The sequence below is a fragment of the Ctenopharyngodon idella genome, chromosome 4 (genome assembly GCF_019924925.1).
Source record: "Ctenopharyngodon idella isolate HZGC_01 chromosome 4, HZGC01, whole genome shotgun sequence".
NCBI classification, from domain to species: Eukaryota; Metazoa; Chordata; class Actinopteri; order Cypriniformes; family Xenocyprididae; genus Ctenopharyngodon; species Ctenopharyngodon idella.
In genome coordinates, this window is record NC_067223.1 from 21,253,214 (window position 1) to 21,272,977 (window position 19,764).

Sequence of the window (19,764 nt, forward strand, 5' to 3'; positions counted from 1 at the left end):
AAAACACAGTATCCAGCGCTCACAGTGATGACAATAAATACTGAATAAATATTACTCCTCTGTATAGAAAATTGACATAAACATATGAGAATCCATCAATATTTCTCCAAATGTGCATGCTTTTAAGCTAAAAGACTATATGAAATGCCATAGAGGTAACATGAATGTTCAGACGCTTTGCATCACAGAAATACATTATATTTTAAAGTATAATAGAAAACCATTATTTTAAATTGTAATAATATTTCACAGTATTGCTGTTTTTTCTGTATGTTTGATATACACCATGATGAGCTTGAGACATGATCACAGAGGGTTTTTTCACAGCCTACCTGACTGAAAGGCCTCATTATTATGCAGCTCATTAGAGGTTCTTTATGCAGTTCTTTTGTCTTCTCAGGTGTAAATCACCCATTATTCATGATGATTCACGCCTCCACGCAAAAGTGTCTTACAAAAACTAAATCAATATATTGTTATTAATGAACGAGTATGCAGGATAATTTTTACATCATTTTGAAGCAAAAACTCTAGTCTAGAACCTCCAATACCCAGAAGTCTTGTGAGCACAGATTTAATATATATTTTTTGGCTTTATTTCAGTGACTTAAGTTTTTTGTTTTTTCAATAACCACGCATAAACGTTATTCCTTCAAAAACACAAACATGTACATACATGTTCCTCACATATTATGGTAGCCTAGTTTGTGCTGAATACAGTGTAATGACACTTTTTTTTTCCCATTAATATGTTTATGAACAACTGAAAAAAGCACAAATGTCAGGGCATGTCAAAACTTCTCCAGGGCCCCGAAAATCCTCAGACCCCAGAGGGTTAAATGGAGTTGTTTTGTGCATTCCTGTGATTACAAATAAATGGAAGCAAGTAACTGAAAAAAAAAAAAGTATGTATGTGTTCTCTTTGATTCAGCATGATTGCTGTGCACTCCTGACACAAAATAATAAATTACTGTTACTGCAACATTTTTTTTAATCATAAATCATTGGTCAAATATCAATACTCAAGCTTTATCTTAAAGTAAAGAACAAACATTATGTGCATTTTGCGATTTAGCTACTTTCTAGTCAGCTAGGTGCTGGTGAAAGGGTGGGGTTGTGTGACATTGCTCTATAGAGGCATGTTGAGGGCGGGTTTTAGTGCAGCACTACGGGGCTACTGGCCCGACAGTGGAAACGCAACTTAATTTTGGCCTCACAGCTCAAGGTTCGAGGCTATTGTCCCCACCCGCCATATTGTTAGCCCTGGTTTGACAGTTGAAAAGCAGCTACTTTAGTGCAAAGCTGGGAACTCTGACCCTTAAAATCCACTTTCCTGCTTAGCTCCAATTATTACCGATGATTTTTGATATTTAAAAGAAAAAGAAAAAGAAAAAAAAACCCAACCTTGCTACGAGCACTTTACTGATGAAACTGTGACTTGACACAGCACTTACATACTGTTGTACTCATGTTGATTTGATTGCTTCTACTGTTCTCATTTGTAAGTCGCTTTGGAGAAAAGCGTCTGCTAAATGACTAAATGTAAATGTAAATGCAGGCTTGATGAGCATAAGACTTCTTTCAAAAACATTAAAAATAGTAATGTGTCCAATCTTTTGACCGGAACTGTAATTTAAAATGTAATAGGCCTATACAAAATTTTCTTCACATGATGTGCAATAATACATGCATGCATGAGATCACAAAAATCATGTTGAGTGGACATTATATTAACGTTAATACAGTAACTGATATAATCCTGTTATCAGTATGCTCACAAAGGATTTTTTTCTATTATCTCACAGATTTGAGAATCATAGTGTCCAGATATTGGCCCACATTGCACTGCATGCATATGATACTAAGATCACTGACTGGAAGCAGTAAAGTTTTTTTCTTTCTTTCTTTCTTTCTTTTTCTCTCCCATGCACAGAAACACCAAACACCTTTAAAATGCCAGGTATGTGATGTTCACATATATCTTTGAACAGGATTTATTTATTTTTACCTTGAAACGTCCTACCTGATTTTAAGTTGTATTATTGGTCTTTTAATTTAAAATCTTTGTGCTTTTGGCTGGATACACAACCTTCCCTGGTTCCGCAAATTAATTGAAAAATGGCTGGTTGCTCCTCATAGATTACAGGATGTGCTATTTTCAAGAATCAAACTTAAAAAAGCCTCTAAAAAAATTGACTCCAATAATAGCTAATTCAATATCTACATGCCGTCTAGTAGAGAAATATGTTAACTATTCATCAAAAATTCTGTAGGCAGTCCCCTATCTATTACGAGACACGAAACCATACACTTGTTCACTTTGTTCAGATAGAGGCATTGACACTTTAGAGAATATTTATGATGAGACTGGGCTAAGGACATTCCAGGATCTGCAGTCGTCTTATATCTGCCAGGTTTTTCATGGTTCCTGTATTTGCAGTTGAGATCTTCACTTAAGGTGTATGGGGTTCCTATTCTGAGAATGTCCCCCGATCTTCAACTTTGGGATAAATGTCTCTGCTGTTTTATCAGAACTTTTGGAAATGATACTTGATCCCGAGCCTTGTCTTTTTCTTCTTAATGATGACTCCTCAGTATCCCTGACTTTAAACCAAAAACTTTATTTTTGGACTTAACAGCTGCAAAGAAAACTATTATTAGTTTTTGGTTTCCTCCTAACTCTCTGTCAAAACAGCAGTGGCTTTCCTATTTTATAGATATTGTTCGTTTGGAGCAATCCACTGCCTTAATTAATAGAGCAAAGGTTTCAACTGCTCTGCACTGGAACTGAATTCATGATAGTCTGATTTCCATTATTAAAACTTAAATGATATAATTGTATAGGACAAGAGAGTTTACGGAGATGTACTTCAATGTAAATGGGATGGCAGTTTTTCTTGTTTATTTTAACTGTTTTACCTTTAGTTTAACAGACACTTTCTTTCTGTATTCTATTCATCTCTGACATTATATATATAGTTCTTATCTTACATGTATATACATATATAGATGTATGCATATTTATATTTTTTCTTATTCTATTCAATGTGTTTATTTCTTTCTATTGTATTTCTGTTTTGTAATTGTTATCAGCTATGTCGCCCATTTTGAATTAAGTCAGTCAAAATCTGTTTTGTTATTGCTGTTAACTGTGCTCGTAAGAAAATTATAATAAAGTATTGATCAAAAAAAAAAATTATCTTGAGCTCTGTCATGTAAACTAGCATGTATATACCTTAATTAAACAATTTAATAATCAAGTAAAAATTAATTTATATCTGTATGATATTACGCTATAACCACATTTGGAATGGGATGGACGATTCAGCTGCGGGTGCCATCCTCTGGTCAGACACTGGAATTCATTCGGTGCGCGGCGCAACTCTCACAGTGCATTATGGGTATTATCTAGCCGTTGAGTGTACATCGGTTGTACACTCGTTATTGTGGTGCATTGTGGGATTGAATGAGTGCACTCTGTAATGTCCACTATGGTTTTGGACATCTCTACAAATGGCTGTCTCCTCAAATAGTGCCCTATTTAAGGGTATAGGGCAGTGGTTCTCAACCTTTTTTTTCCCAGTGGGCCACACTATGGTCTAAGTGCAAGTGTCACGGGCCGCATATCATTTATATATGACGTATCCAATGAAAACCAATCAGATTTAATGTTATGGTATTAGCAGATAATATTATTATTATACCTAGATTTTGCACACACAGAAGAGGCAGTGTTTTCTGGTGGCAGATACAGTATTTTATTTCTGTCACACTCAAAAATCAACAAATACTATAAGAAATTCGTTTTTGTTTCACAGTGTGTTGAAATGGCAGTGTGACTTCTTCATATCAAAGTGAAACTTTCTTGTTCAATACACTCACGTTACACAATCCCCTGATATACAGTATGTCACAGAAAATGAGTACTCAGTATATATAGGTCTGCGCATGTCTGAAAATAATATATGATCACCAAAATGATTTTATATGACAAAAAATATTATAGTTCAAATTTATATTTATTTAATCTATTTTCATTTAATTTAAAAACAAAAATAAATTGTAAAACTGGGATTTATTATTTAAATGTGGTTGGTATATTGTGGGCCGCATTTACATTGGTACACAGGTTGAGAACCATTGGTATAGGGGACACAGCCTAGGTGTACCCAATCCTGTTTCTGAAGACCTACTGATCTGCAGAGTTCTGATTCAACCCTGATCAAATGCACTTGTCTATAATTTTCAGATCTTAATTTGCGGCTAAAGTTGTGTTTGATCAGGGTTGGAGCTGAACTTTGCAGGGATGTAGATCTCCAGGAACAGGATTGAGCATCCCTGAACTATACACAGCTTGACAGTAGATCTTGAGGGCCAGAGTTGCCCAGCCCTGTTCTAGTGTTCAGTGCTAAGAAGGACACAAGTCTTTAGTCCTCAGAAGGACTGATATAGGAAGGACACAGCCTCAATATTGTACAGCCTTCTAATTGAGAAGCCCCATTGTACAGAATGTCTTCCTTATTTAATTGTCAGTCCCATTTTGGGGGCATAGACCCCAAAATAACATTTCCACTTTACATTATTAGAAATCTTGGGTATTTTGAAGCACAAACTTAAGTTTGGCCTCTTTTTAAAACACCTGATTCAGATCTTCAGGTCAGGGAACTTAACTGAGTGTGTCAGATAAGACAGACATACAAAATGTGCAGTGCTGTGGGTCCCCAGGGCCAGGATTGAAAAACCACTGCCAAAGCTAATACACTGTATGACATGAAGCTCTCTAAAAACACTTCATAATTGATTCATTAGCTGTGTGAAACCCCAACGAAAGCATGTGAAATAGAGTCAGGTGAGCTGAAAGTATGTGATGAAGCACAGCTGGAGACTCTTCATCATTGCTGCCATTAAACTCAAATGACATTGGTGTGACTCCAGAAACAGTTTTGGGAAACACTTTACTAAGTAATACTTTGTTTTGGATATAAAATTGTGTGCTTTGAATTCTGACCATGAGATTATAAACATAGTTTCCACACGACTGTGCTTCTACTGCCTACTCTTTAGTGAGGCTTCAATGGTTTATATCCTTTCTTTTTCAAAAACCCATATAAAAAAGTATACAATAATTTCCACATTTGTGTTCTATGAATAAATCAACTACATACAAATGTTTATTTTGTGATGCTATAAATGAATACTCACAGCGCTTTTCTGCAGTTCATCACAGCTGGTATCAGTCTCCATCTACCCTCATCAGATGTGTTGTATTTCATGAGGTCAAACTCATCCAGCACCTCTTCTGACATCTGAAGCATGTAGGCTATTGCTGAGCAGTGAGCAGGAGAGAGTTTCTTCTCTGATTGTTTGTCTGATTTCACAAATTCCTGAATCTCCCTGTACAGAGTCTGATCATTCACTTCCAGCAGACAGAGGAACAGATTGATGGATCTGTCAGCCGAGAGACCGTAACTTCCTTTAAGTTCATCTTTAATGTACAGTGTGGTTTCTCTAATGCTCTCTGAGCTAGTCTCTGTGTGTGTCAGTAGATCCTTTAAGAGTTTCTGATTGGACTCCAGTGAGACACCCAGCAGGAACCGCAGAAAAAGATCCAGATGTCCATTTTCAGTCTGAAGGGTTTTATCGACTGCTGATGATAGTAGTGCAGACATGTTTTTCGTAGAGCTGTACTTCTCATGTTTATCATTCAGAAACAACTGCAATGGCTCCATGTTCTTTGTCAGATGGCAGTAAAACACATAGAATGCAGCGAGAAACTCCTGAATACTCAGATGTATGAAGCAGTAGACTTTCCTCTGATGAATCGCAGATTCCTCCTTAAAGATCTCAGTGCAAATCCCAGAATACACTGAGGCATCAGTGATGTCTATGCCACTCTCTCTCAGGTCTTCCTCATAGAACATGACATTGCCCTTTATCAGCTGTTTGAAAGCCAGTTCAGCAAGTTTCACAATCACTTCTCTGTTGGACTGCAGGAGTTTCTCAGGATCTCTTTCTTCATACTTCTGATTCTTCTTGTTAATCTGAATCAGGAGGAAGTGGATGTACATTTCAGTCAGAGTTTTAGGGATTTCTTTTCTTTGATCTTCTTTCAGGAGCTTTTGAAGCACAGTGGCTGAGATCCAGCAGAAGACGGGAATGTGGCACATGATGTGGAGGCTTCTTGCTCTTTTAATGTGTGAGATGATTCTGCTGGCTTGATGCTCGTCACTGATTCTCTTCCTGAAATATTCCTCCTTCTGAGGCTCATTGAATCCCTGAATTTCTGTCAGACGGTTGATGTATTTGGAGGGGATCTGATTGGCTGCTGCTGGTCTGGTGGTGATCCAGATGAGAGCAGAGGGAAGCAGTTCTCCTTTCATGAGGTTTGACATCAACACACTCACTGATGAAGTCTCAGTCACATCAGAAACTTTCTCACTGTCTTTAAACATCAATGTCATTCTGCTTTCATCCAGACCATCAAAGATGAACACAACTTTAGACTCCTCGTAAATCTTTGAGTCCAGATCTTTAAGTTCAGGATGAAAGTCCAGCAGAAGTCTGTGAAGACTGTACTGATGATCTCGAATCAAGTTGAGATCTCGAAATGGAAGCACAAACATGAAATCTACATCCTGATTTGCTTTTCCCTCGGCCCAGTCCAAAACAAACTTCTGCACAGAGACGGTTTTTCCAATTCCTGCAATGCCTTTAGTAAGAACAACCTTTATTTTGTCCTTCTCATCACATCCTGGCTCAGGTAAGGAGTTAAAAATGTCATTGCAGAAGATTTGAGTGTTACTTGAGTTCTTTGTTGTGGGTGTTTTCTCCATTTGTAAAACCTCATGTTCTTCATTCACTCCTTCTCTCTCTCCCTCTATGATGTAGAGCTGTGTATAGATGCTGTTCAGGAGGGTTTGATTCTCTTGGAGTTTGATTCCCTCAAATAAGCTCTCATACTTGTTCTTCATGCTGGTTTTGTGTAGATCTTTGACTTTGTCTAGTTCATTATTTACTGGTTGGTGAGAATTCTCCTGCAGGTCTCCAGGCTGATCATCTCTATTCACAAAGCAGACACAAGAACAACAACACAAAGAATGAATGAGAGCAAGATCATCTAGTAAAGCCATGAAGTAAAACCACTTTCTGCATTAAAAAACAAACTTCTTTATGCAGAAATTCAAATTACATCTCACAAATGTCTCATCATGTTTGTTTCAACTGTGAAACATGTGTTCATAAAAATGATGATCCACTAATGAGCTCTTATATTCTAGCGACCTTTGCTCCTGCAGGAACTGATGCAACAGAGTGCTCCATGTGACAAATTTGATGGACACTTATGATGTGTGTGTGGGTTGTGGGAGACTAAAAGCAACAAGAACAACTAAAATAAAATAAAAATTATTTACAGGCGCAAGCATAGGCAGAGCATGTGTAAAGCTGGGCAAGGCCTGCCTGCTTCTGATTGCTTTTAGAGTTTTATTTATTTTTTTTACAGGTTTTAGAGTAACCTGCCCATAACTGCTGGTCTAGTATCAGTTCCCTTTCAAGCGAACTCCATGCTGAGTTTGACGTAAATGCTATGAGGAGAGCCTCTGTAATGTGTGAAACTATTCCAATCCTGATTGGCACAACATCAGCCCATGAAGCATGATGGCGTATCATGGAAGCTATAAAGGATACCTGGAACAAAGCAGTGTTAGCTTCTGTGTCTTCAGCAAGCGCTCTGTGTTTCTGCCCATCCTATTGTTTGTTTGTTTTTGTTCTTGTTTTTTGACCCATAAGCCAAATAACTATTTAGTGAGATGGCAAATAAGCAGTTTAGATAGTTTTTGATATTTGTGTAAGCTGCATGGGTATGGAGCATGCTCTGTCAGCTCTCGAGGGGGCTGACTGCGCTCACTTTGAACGTCTCCCACTATGAATGCTTCACTCCCTTCCTTGCCCTCTCAGATCAAATCATTTTACTGCGGTGGAGCCCTGCACTTCAGGCAATAACTGACAGGTCTGACCTGAGTGCAAAACCAGTCAAAACGTCCAGTTCAGCTGGGGGCGGGGCGTTCAAACCACACTTTGACGTTCAATCACTGTCATTCGCGAAAAGACTTCGGACTGCGGAGTGGCTAACAGCAGAAAAAGGGAATGCGACCAGGCCCATGCGAAAACAAGTATAAAAATATCTGCAGGGCTTTTGAATTGTGGCGTGAACTCTGTGTTTTGAATGGGTTTAAAATGGATTCAGATGCTTTTTTCTGCTGGACAGGCAAGACATTTTAATGGTTTATTGGGTAGATAATGTTAATTAGATAACACTAATATACGTAGTCACGCAATGTTGATGTTGTTTACATTAAAGGGGTCATATAATGCCACTTTTACTAGATGTAAAATAAGTCTCTGATGTCCCCAGAGTGTGTATGTGAAGTTTTAGCTCAAAATACCCTAAAGATCATTTTTTATAACATGTTAAATTTGCCACTTTTTGAGGGTGAGCAAAAACACTCTGTTTGTGTGTGTCCCTTTAAATGCAAATAAGCTGCTGCTCTTAAGAGTTTCAGGAGCTCCTGTTAGCAGCTCCGATTAATGTTACCTCATACAGACTCACTGAAAATGTCAGAAACTGTTCAGGCTATTATGTTCAAACCGGAATCGGACACAATAAAGGACAGACTCAAGAAGAAGTGACAACATGTAGAACGCAACAGGACGTTTCTGAACGGTTAATTAATGAATTTATGTAGCTGATGTGGAGTTAACTATCTTAAAGTCATAATTAGCATATTCTTTCATGATAATCTATAAATTGCTCATGTGGGAACTGTTGTAAGATACTTCAGAGCCAGAGAATATACAGTATGTTGCATGAAGACAGACCCCTTTAACAATTTGAGAACAAAGTATAACAATAATAATAATGTGCACAGTTTGACGTAATGAGCTAACTTTGCAATCATTAGATTTAATCACCATTAGATTGACTGTAGAACTTTTCAGTCGGTCAGAACAAATGTTACTTGTTCAGATGAAATTTTCCGATGAAACTTACTTTGGTCGTTCTTTGAAGACGTAATATCTGTTATTCCGAAGTACAGTATCCACACCAGTGCGGTGACTGACAGCCTACACATACTCCTCTGCTCCTTAAAACATTAGATTTATCCACGCTGAGGAGCCGTGCCAATGCACAACCCATGTAAAATGATAATTCCGCAACTAAATGCAATTGCAAGTTTCAAACAGAGATGGCGACAAAGATGCAGCTTTAACTTGTACCCCAATTTTTGTTCATATTATCTGTTATCTGTTTTAATCTCTAATTTCTTTGATCAAACCTCTCAGTACCCTTCTTTGCTTTTTCCCTTCTTAAAAAACATTCAAATCTTACGTGGACTTACTTTTTTTGTAAATTAGTTATAAAACAATTGCTCCTGTTAAGCTATGTTTGCTTAGCATAGCATCAAACATGACAATTTATAAGATTAATTATAACCTTCCGGCTTCCAGTATGAATGAAACAGACATTATACATCAGAGTGTTTAGAGCTCCATAACGCTCACATCACCTCATTTTGAGTAAAAATAGAAAAATAATACTGAAGTACTTTGTAACATATTAACTTGAGTAGTTTTTCAGCAAACTACTTATTTACTCTTACTTGAGTCATATTATTTTTCAGTACTTCTACTTGTACTCAAATAAATAACTTCTTAAATAGCAATACTTTTAAGTACAGTTTTTCAGTACTCTTTCCACCACTACTAATGACAGCCGGGCCACCAAGGAGACAGCCTGTGCCATTGATCCATATCAGTACTAGTGGCTACAGAGAGACACCTTTGTTTAAATCTTTTTAAATCATTTCTCTTGGATGTCCTGCTGTCTCCTCCTGGCCTTTTTGGTGACATAGTTAGTTTGGTCATCACCGTTATAAGGTTTTATAGCCTGGACATGAACTATACACCAAGGTCGCCTGAAGAGCTTCACATTAGGACAGGAATTTGTCAGTATAGTGCAGTGGGTATTTCGTTCCCCATAGCATCAATGTCAGATGCAGCATGGAGTTCACTCAAAAGGGAACAACTGTAACCATAGTTCCCTGAGAACAAAACAAACAATTTAGGTGAAAGGATTCAAAAGACTCAAGACACTGTCACCCTTCATAGACACACAGCTAGATACTTAACACTGTCTGATGTTCCTTTGGTCTGGTACTGAGAAAGTGACCTGGTTTTTGTCTGACCTGGGGATAAAAGTCACTGTTTCGTCACTGAGGTTATGTGGTCCTCCAATGGATTCGTCTCTGAAGTTATGGGGTGCTCCCATGGATCCATCACTGAAGTTATGGGGTGCTCCCATGGATCCATCACTCTTCATAGACATAAGGCTGGGCTCTGGAGATGCTGCTCTCTGGTTCTGGTAGTGAACAACATTCTCCTCCTCTCTCTCCTCATAGCCACTCATTCTCCTGTGATTTAAATGTGATTATCAGTAAAACTTTTAGAAACACTGACAATATAAATGACATAAAAAATAAAAAACGGAAAAATAATAAACAATATCATTCTGTTCCGTTTGGATCCAGCTCTCGCTTTGTTTTTAAGTTCACCCAGTGTTACAAATGGAGTCTAAATTCTGTTTGCATCATTGGATCGTTATTTTCCTGTTTATCCCTGTAAAGCTACTTTGAAACAATCTGTATTGTATAAAGTTCTATATAAATAAAGGTGACTTGACTAAAAACACTACCATACCAAAAAAAGGTTCAGTGTGTAAATTTCAGTGGTATTTAGCAGTGAGGTTGCAAATTGCATGTATGTGTATGTAGATAGAAGTGGCTCATTCTAATGGGGCGTTCACACCAGACGCGACTTGCGTGAATAAATTGCACTATTCGCGTGTAGTTGGACGCTTGAACATTTTGAGTTTACTCGCTTCATTCGTGCGTGAAATTCACTTCACAACAGACACAAATTCGCGTCATGAGAGGGGCTTCTGCCAGGCGGCTCGTCTCGTTTCAGCACACTTCCTCTGAATAAACACATCAACTCGTCAGCGGGAAAGTAGTTGTAAAATACGGCGAATAAGCTCAATTTGCCGGCTTTAGCTAGCTTTTAGTCTCAATATGTGTATATATAGCTCAAATTGAGTAAAGAGCGTTTTTTACAACTTACCAGATTGTCAGAAATCCTCACTCACTTTCTTCCAAGCAAGATCCTTTTTATTCCTGTTTCTAAAAAAGTACAAAGATGTATCGTACAGCGAGGATGATTTTGTCCTCCATGTTGTTTCGGATTTCTGCCTTCTCACGCTACGTCGTCACTACTAGAGCAAGCTCCTGATTGGTTAACGCGGCGCAAATTTTCGCCAAAGTTCAGATTTTTCAACTCGTGCGATTCGCCCGAAACGCTCTATTCGCGCCGCTATTTGCGTCTTTTCATTGACTTAACATGTAAATCACGCTTCTTTCGCGTCTGGTGTGAACGCACCATTAGGTAATAAAAACATGATGGTTCATTATGTAAGATCTTTATACACCACTGAAAACATAGTTATGTATATTATATTGCATTTCTGTCAATAGATCCTCCTAAATATTACACACTGGACCTTTAAGTTGGATTTATTTTTATAAGACCCTCATTTGAGTTGAGAAATTTCAGTAAGAAAATAAGTTAATTCATCATATTAAAACACTGAATTGAGAGAGAGAGAGAGAGAGAGAGAGAAGAAATTGTGGAAGGAGACTAAAGACTGAATTTGCTCTGGTTTCATCATGATTATTGCAGCAAACAGCCACATGACAGCATGAGTTTGATTCAGTTCTTGTGAGAGGGTTGGTACAATTTATTTTTCTCAAAAGCTGAAAAGATAGCTGAAAAAATAATATCTATATTAATGCAAGTGTATCAACTGAATTTATTTAATAATTTAAATGTTAACAAAAATCATAAAAGAAAACATTTAAGTTTAGCAGTTTAAAATCAAAATTTAAAATCTGAAGCTTGAATATAGTTGTACATTAAGTTTAATATTAATTGCTTATGTGTAGTGTGCTAATTATTTAAATATACTATATAATGAACAGTGACTTTATTGCATCAGATATATGTCAAATACATGGTGTACACAATATACACATACGCACACACACACAAACAGGCATGTGAACGTTTGTTTGACTATATTAGTGAGGGTGTCTCATAGACTTCTTTTGTTTTTATATCAGGTTAATTATATTTCCTATGTCCTTGGCGGACCTCATATAAATGGAATGCGCCATAAAAGAAGAAGTTGTCCTCACCCGACCCTGAAACATAACCCTCACAGAAACCCGTGTAAAATACTTAATAATTTAAATGGTAACAAAAATCATAAAAGAAAACATTCAAGTTTAGCAGTTTAAAAACAAAATTTAAAATCTGAAGCTTGAATATAGTTGTACATTAAGTTTAATATTAATTGCTTATGTGTAGTGTGCTAATTATTTAAATATACTATATAATTAACAGTGACTTTATTGCATCAGATATATGTCAAATACATGGTGTACACAATATACACATACGCACACACACACAAACAGGCATGTGAACGTTTGTTTGACTATATTAGTGAGGGTGTCTCATAGACTTCTTTTGTTTTTATATCAGGTTAATTATATTTCCTATGTCCTTGGCGGACCTCGTATAAATGAAATGCGCCATAAAAGAAGAAGTTGTCCTCACCCGACCCTGAAACATAACCCTCACAGAAACCCGTGTAAAATACTTAATAATTTAAATGGTAACAAAAATCATAAAAGAAAACATTCAAGTTTAGCAGTTTAAAAACAAAATTTAAAATCTGAAGCTTGAATATAGTTGTACATTAAGTTTAATTTTAATTGCTTATGTGTAGTGTGCTAATTATTTAAATATACTATATAATGAACAGTGACTTTACTGCATCAGATATATGTCACTTTGCTCACAGCTGATTGGTCCAGTTTTGGTTTATAAAACCTGTTCCAGAGCATGTTAGCCATGTAACGTAAGTTATAATGGCGGTGAACAGCACTAAAAACCTTCCTGAAACAAATCACCACAGTTTGCTCAAACTAAACTCAAACTTACTTGTGTAGTCATTGAAACCTGATACATGCGCCACAAATCATTTTCACCGTAATTTGAATAAAGTGCCCATAGTTGCCTATATTGTGCAAGCCTTTTTAGGGGTGTGAAAAGAACACAGAAGCGCCATCATTGGGCATTTGTTTGTAAACAGTAACCTCATCTATTGTACTCTTAACTACTAAGCAGGGGAGAAAACATGATGACAAATCGTATCTACGCCCACGTTTCCTGGGAAGAACACAAAAATCCTGTTGTTACAACACTGCGGGAAATAAGTAATGAATAAGTGTTGACCTCGAAATGAATGTTGACAATCTCATTAAAACCTGTATCAATTCAAATTTCACAGAAATATATATAATACATTATATAATAAACATGATCTATTCATTAATTGTGCCCAATGCCTCAAGTATACCTTGCACTACCTTGAAAATATATACCAAATACACATACGCACACACACACAGGCATGTGAATGTTTGTTTGACTGTATTAGTGAGGGTGTCTCATAGACTTCTTTTGTTTTTATATCAGGTTAATTATATTTTCTATGTCCTTGGCAGACCTCGTATGAACGGGAATGCGCCATAAAAGAAGAAGTTGTCCTCACCCGACCCTGAAACATTACCCTCACAGAAACCCGTGTAAAATACAATGTAAATAGAAACATGATTTGGACAAGAAAAATCAAGTCTTTTTAACTAGTGTGGTCCGGCTCACTAGTCAGTGTTTAACAGTTTTCACTGTATTAGTGAGGTCATTTTTTAATAGTGAGGACATTTTCGACCTCACAAGTCAAGTCATACCTGAACTCACACATCTAATGTCAAGACATTTCTATGACAATGTGACAAAGTTAAATAAAATAAATAATATATAAGTAAGTTAAATTAAATAAGAATGACATTACTGGACTTACCAGTTTGAACTTGTAAGCTTTGGTTACAGCAATCTTAAATGGCGTCTTATCAGAAAAGGAATTAAAATTTTTGGTTTCGATTTCTTTTACTCTTGACTGTGAAGGATCAAATAACAAGCATCAGCCCAAATGTGATTGGTTCTTCCTGACAGCAGACTCCTGTGATTGGCCCATATCAGGTACATGAGTGTATCACTTATCCTTATGTGTCCTTTTTCCTCTTCATGCATACTTGCCCACATTTTTTTTTTTTTTGTTACAGCTTTTCAGTCACAGGTTTTTAAGTCACACTTTAGATTAGAATCCAATTCTCACTATTAAATAACTATTAACTATAACTTTTGCCTCAAACTCCTAATTACTGCTTATTATATTTGCTAATAAACAGCCAATATCCTAGTAATAATAATGCTAAAAAGCAACTAGTTAATAGTGAGAATTGGACCCTAAACTAAAGTGTTACCAGTTTTTCTATATGGTATGTTGTTCCATTTTACTGTCTGTATTTTTAAACATGTAACTTAATAATTAACTGTGGCAAGGGGGGCGTGGCTCAGCGAGGTCTGCAATGGGAGAGAGAGAGACAGGAGACGGTGTGTAAGTAGGTCAAGTGCAAGTGATAAACACCTGTGTCTCGTTTCAGTAATTGGTGTGGAGAGACCGGTTAAAAGCCACCAGGAAATGGGGAGCTGGAGAGAGAGAAACTGACTGGGAACTCGTGCCATGTGGAGAGACTGTCCGTCAGAGCTGGAATTGTATGCTGACTTATTCTGAGTTATATGCTGAGTGATAGAAAGCGCAGTGAGCACCAGAAAACTTTAAATAAAACACGAGTCCCAGTCACGCCGACCCGGTCTTCTTCCTTCCACACCTTCTACATCACAATAACTTTGACTACTTTAAAGGCTTTGAGAATCTTTCCTTTTACCACTGATAATTTTGAAAGCTAAAGTGATTGTAACTTTCATTATAAAAATAAAAAATAGTGTCATTGTTCAGCTTGAGTTTGTTCAGTGTTGATTCATTTCCATTGTAAAAATAATTAGTTATTTAGTTCATTTATCTGTACAGCAGCTCTGGAGAAAACAGTGATCATCTAGCTCAGTTCAGTTCGCATACAGGCAGATCAAAAACACTGTTGAATATCAAGTGTCCCCAACTAAGCAAGCCAGAGGTGACAGCGGCAAGGAGCCCAAACTCCATCAGGTGACAGAATGGAGAAAAAACCTTGGGAGAAACCAGGCTCAGTCAGGGAGCCAGTTCTCCTCTGGTCAACAAACAAACAGTGTATGATTATGATTCAGGCAGCATTACAGGTCAGAAGTCAGATTGGAATATTCAAAATATTTATTCCAGTTCCATCTGGTTGAATATTCATCACGCCAGTATGGAGACAGGTTTGTTGAGGATCTGTGCCACTGGCTGTCGTCTCAATCAGGCCTTCACAGGAAGGAGTCTAGTTGACACAATCTCGATTTACACTTCAGGGCTGCATTGTGGTCGTGTCTAGACGCAGGTCCTTCATCTGATCTGGATACAGCCTGGATCTGGTTGACCTTTTTTTTAAATTTGTTTTGCTTCATCATAGTTGCCACCAGGGTGTGTAAACCACCATAAAGTATATAGTGGTAAATCATTAACCACCATGAAGTATATAATGGTAAATCAATAATGAAAGTATATTTTTTGACACGTGCAGAAGCAAAAATGGGTTCACTTTATTTTGATGTTCCCTTTATCATATTCTGTTGACTATAAGTAATATTGCACCTACATGTCTACTAACTCTCATTAGAGTGTTAGTAGAGAATTTAGTAAACTGGTAGGGTTAGAATAAGTTGACATGTACTTGCAAAGTTACTTATAGTCTGATGGAGGACCAGCGAAAATAATAGCAGATATTAAGCAGACAGTACTAATACTCTAATAAAAGTTGACATGTAGTTTGCATAGTTACTTATAGTCAACAGAATGTTCAAAAATGATGATGAAAATAAAGTGTTACAGCAAAAATGGCATTCAGGCTGTTAAACAGGCCGGCAATAAACAAACTGTGTAAACAAATAAATAGTTCATTATTTCTGAATCTGGACTTATTCCGATTGGAAACCACAGAAACTGGAAATAAATAATATTTTGCCTGTAATTATGGTTACATTAACTAAATAATGTTAGCTAACAACATGCTGTTAAGAGCAGCCAATAATTTTCCTGGGTACTGTCCTTTTTTTGTTCTAGTTTATGGTTTCTGCAATAGAGTGACCAGAGCATGACCTCAGGCGCAGCCAGCAGTACAAGTTTGACTCTCTTTAAGTTCACTTTCACTCTCGGTCCACATTACATCAATATTACACAAATACTTACATCTGTGGAAAGACTTCAACACAACCCCAAACTGATGAGAGGGAAAATCTTATTGATATATCGTCCCCCTTGGAATTATAAGGTTCTATTGTTCTATTGCGTTCTTTGTCATGTCGCCACAATAGTGGAAGCGTTTGCATAAAAACGCTAAATCAGTGAAGAGAAGACTAAATTTCACACAACGCAATGTTTATTAGAAACCTCATGATGGACTATTTTATTTATGATCTTGTCAATGACAGCAGCCCAAATTCCAGGGAATTACAGTCTTTGTGTGTGTTTTGATGTATCTGATTGCTGAGGAGTTATTTTCAGTTAGACACCCACGCTAGCCAGCAGTACTATTAAGAGGATAGATTTAGGTTTTGTATTCTATTTGCTTTACTCCAGTCATGTCATTGTCATACAAGGGAAAGTTATGTATACATTAGGTTATGTTTTAACCTTGATTCATCATGTGTACTTGAATTGAGCAGTATGTACTATGTAGATATACAGCTATACGCTATGGCACACTGGATTGAAGTTAAATTAAAGTTAAGTTAAATTTTACATTGTTGGTAAAAACCGAGTTGTTGCATAGTTGAAGTAATTTCAATATTTTAAATGTGAACTATTTTTAATTATATATATATATATATATATATATATATATAAAATATAGTCAGTGAAACATTTTCAATGTTTATTTAACTTTGTTAAACACCTTTGCTGAAGTGTAGCCCTGAGTGTTTATTGACTGTTTAAATAAGACATAAATATTGCACCCCTTTTTTAAAATTTTTGAACTGAGTAAGACTGAGTTTTGAAAATAAGGAAACTACTGTGACACTGAAACTGTTGCAATGTATTTCTCAAAGAGTGTTATTATTGTTAAACCCAGCTTTACCAGCAGAGGGCAACCTAAGTGCTGCACTAGTCTGAGAGTTGGTCGCTGACGGTAGTACAGTGGAAATAGCATTTAGTATGTCATGAAAGAGTTCGAGTGTGCACACTAGAGTGAGTGCTTCCGATCTAAACTGTTTCCATATCTCTTACAGGTAAGCTTACAATATTTAATCTTTTAGTAATGCACAACAGTATTATATTTCAATAGAACTGCAGTTCATGTCTGAGATATTATGAAATGTTGAACTTGACGGTAATTAAGAGTATTTGCTCCTAAAATGGCGGAGAGTAACGTTAATAATCCTGGTAAAAGATCGTAACACTAAACGTGAGCAAAAATGAGACACAAGTGCTTAAAAAACCATGGTTGAGATGAAAAATGAGAGACGAGTAATGGATAATTAACTTAATCTACGTTTAAGAACATGGATTAGCCGAATGTAGTGTTAAGTAAACTAAGCTAAAAAGCATGTGTGAACAGGCCTCACCCCACTCCCATGTTAATTTCATTTAGTGTCATCCTTTCAGCCAGTCAGTTCAGAGAGGATTTCGTGATGTTTTATTAATAAGAATTAATAAAGAGTCAGACTCGGTGTTAAAAATGCATTTATTATCCATTTAGTGAGAATGGGATGTTACAATACAGTAACAGGTGTTGGTTTAAAATCAAGTTAATAAAATAGTAAGTTCAGAAGCATATTTCATATTGGATTAAAACTGTGACCAAAATAATTAATAAAATAATGATTAGAAAAGCAGTAAGACAGTTATAAATGCTAGAGTAATGTGAATATATACCGAATCGTCATTTTTACGGTTACGAATATGAAGTATGTGCATTACTCCCATGTATCTGTGTTCAAGGAGTGTAATGTGATATTTTAATGTTATTTGCTGTGCTCCTATGCCGTGTAAGAGTAATTATCAAACATGTTCAGGAATTGTGTTATGTTTATGGACTTAGAAGGGTAACCTGTGTCAAGGATAACGTGTCCATTGTCCTGTACAGCATTTGCATAAACATTTGCACAATAAGATATTATTGTTTTTGACAATAGGTTAAGTTGACGCTAGTACAGTGGAAATAGCGTTTAGTACGTCATGAAAGAGTTCAAGTGTGCATGCTACAGTGAGTGCTCCCGATCTAAACTGTTTTCTTATCTCTTGCAGAGAAATAAATGTGTTGCACAAAGGACGAGCACCACTTCATCCTTAAAAAGTGTAACAGAAGCATTGTCTTTTTAGTCTTAAATTTTACAACATTAAGGCTTAAAGGTCAAATATTCAACAATTTAATTGATGGGGTCTTAATTACAACAATAAACGTTAGCATGTTATTTCAGATACTGATGTCTAGAGAGAAAGCCATTTTACCTGCCCCACTTTCTGTGGAATAAAGTCCTGCTCAGATGTATTACATTACATTAAATTTAACTTTCTCGTGCATGTCAACACATTGTTACAACACTAATTTTGTGTTTCAAAACAAATTATAAGTAAACTGTTTGTGTTTATTAAATTATTGCATCAATTAATTTTTTGGCAGATAGAACCTTATAATTCCAAGCGAAAAGTTTTTTTTTTTTTTTAGAATTAGAAGGTTCTGTCTGCGTTTGACCCGTTCCAAAAATCCCTTACAAATTTGAGAGGATTTTGATATTGTACATTATTATATTATTACATTATAGAAACTTGTTCCCCATATAATTTTTGCTATATGGAATGCAAAATCCTTGAAGCTCAATATCTCGAAACTGCTCAGAAAGCAGATAGAACCTTATAATTCCAAGGGGATGATATAGAAATTAATAAATCAAACAAAAAGGTAGATGTTCTCGCAGTAAAAACATGAGCCATCCACGAAAATTTCGAAGTGTGTGCATGGCCCAGACACACGATTGGGGCCATCTGAGGATGAGAGATATGGATCTGGATAAACACAAATGAGTAGTTATCTTTAAATTTAATCTTTAAGGCTTTGGATAGAATCTTCAAATCAGAGCACAGGAGTGACAGGTCATCAGTTTATGTTTCTGAGGTCACCTTTCTTCGTTTGAAGCGACTACTAGCTGGCCTTACATAGGCAGCGACCTTCTGGTCAAACTGTCGTTACAGTATTTTTTAAATTGCTTTGGTGTAATTTTCACAAGCAATTGGTAAATTTTCAAAACTCTTAGTACTAATATCACAACAGAACATCAAAAGTGCACCTTTTTCAAACATTTCAGCATATTTTCAATTGTGTTAGTACAATACACAAAATCGCAAAGTATCCTTTTCACTACACAAGTGTTTCATCTATATAAATGTTTCATTCAGAGTAACTGCCTTTCATAAAGCTTATACTCTCAAACTTTTGGTTTGCATCTCTTTTTATTCAGTTTAATACATTTGTCTATTATTTAAAACATAACCCCTTAAAGGGTTAGTTCACCCAAAAATGAAAATTCTGTCATTAATTACTCACCCTCATG

General features: G+C 36.3%; 1 protein-coding gene across 18 annotated transcripts in view; it reads right to left on the reverse strand.

Moving 5' to 3' along the window:
* LOC127510571 (NACHT, LRR and PYD domains-containing protein 12-like) overlaps positions 1-19,764 on the reverse strand; it is a 180,734-nt gene that overhangs the window by 9,078 nt on the left and 151,892 nt on the right. For 16 of the 18 annotated variants that reach the window (XM_051890164.1, XM_051890160.1, XM_051890168.1 and 13 more), the window contains 2 exons: positions 10,245-10,469; positions 5,203-7,059 (listed from right to left, as the gene is read on the reverse strand). In XM_051890164.1, coding sequence (XP_051746124.1) covers positions 5,203-7,059; positions 10,245-10,469 — 2,082 coding nt within the window. Of the gene's footprint in view, positions 1-5,202; positions 7,060-10,244; positions 10,470-13,116; positions 13,234-14,038; positions 14,181-19,764 lie in introns of those variants that run through there. The other 2 variants (XM_051890190.1, XM_051890191.1) reach the window with 2 other exon arrangements.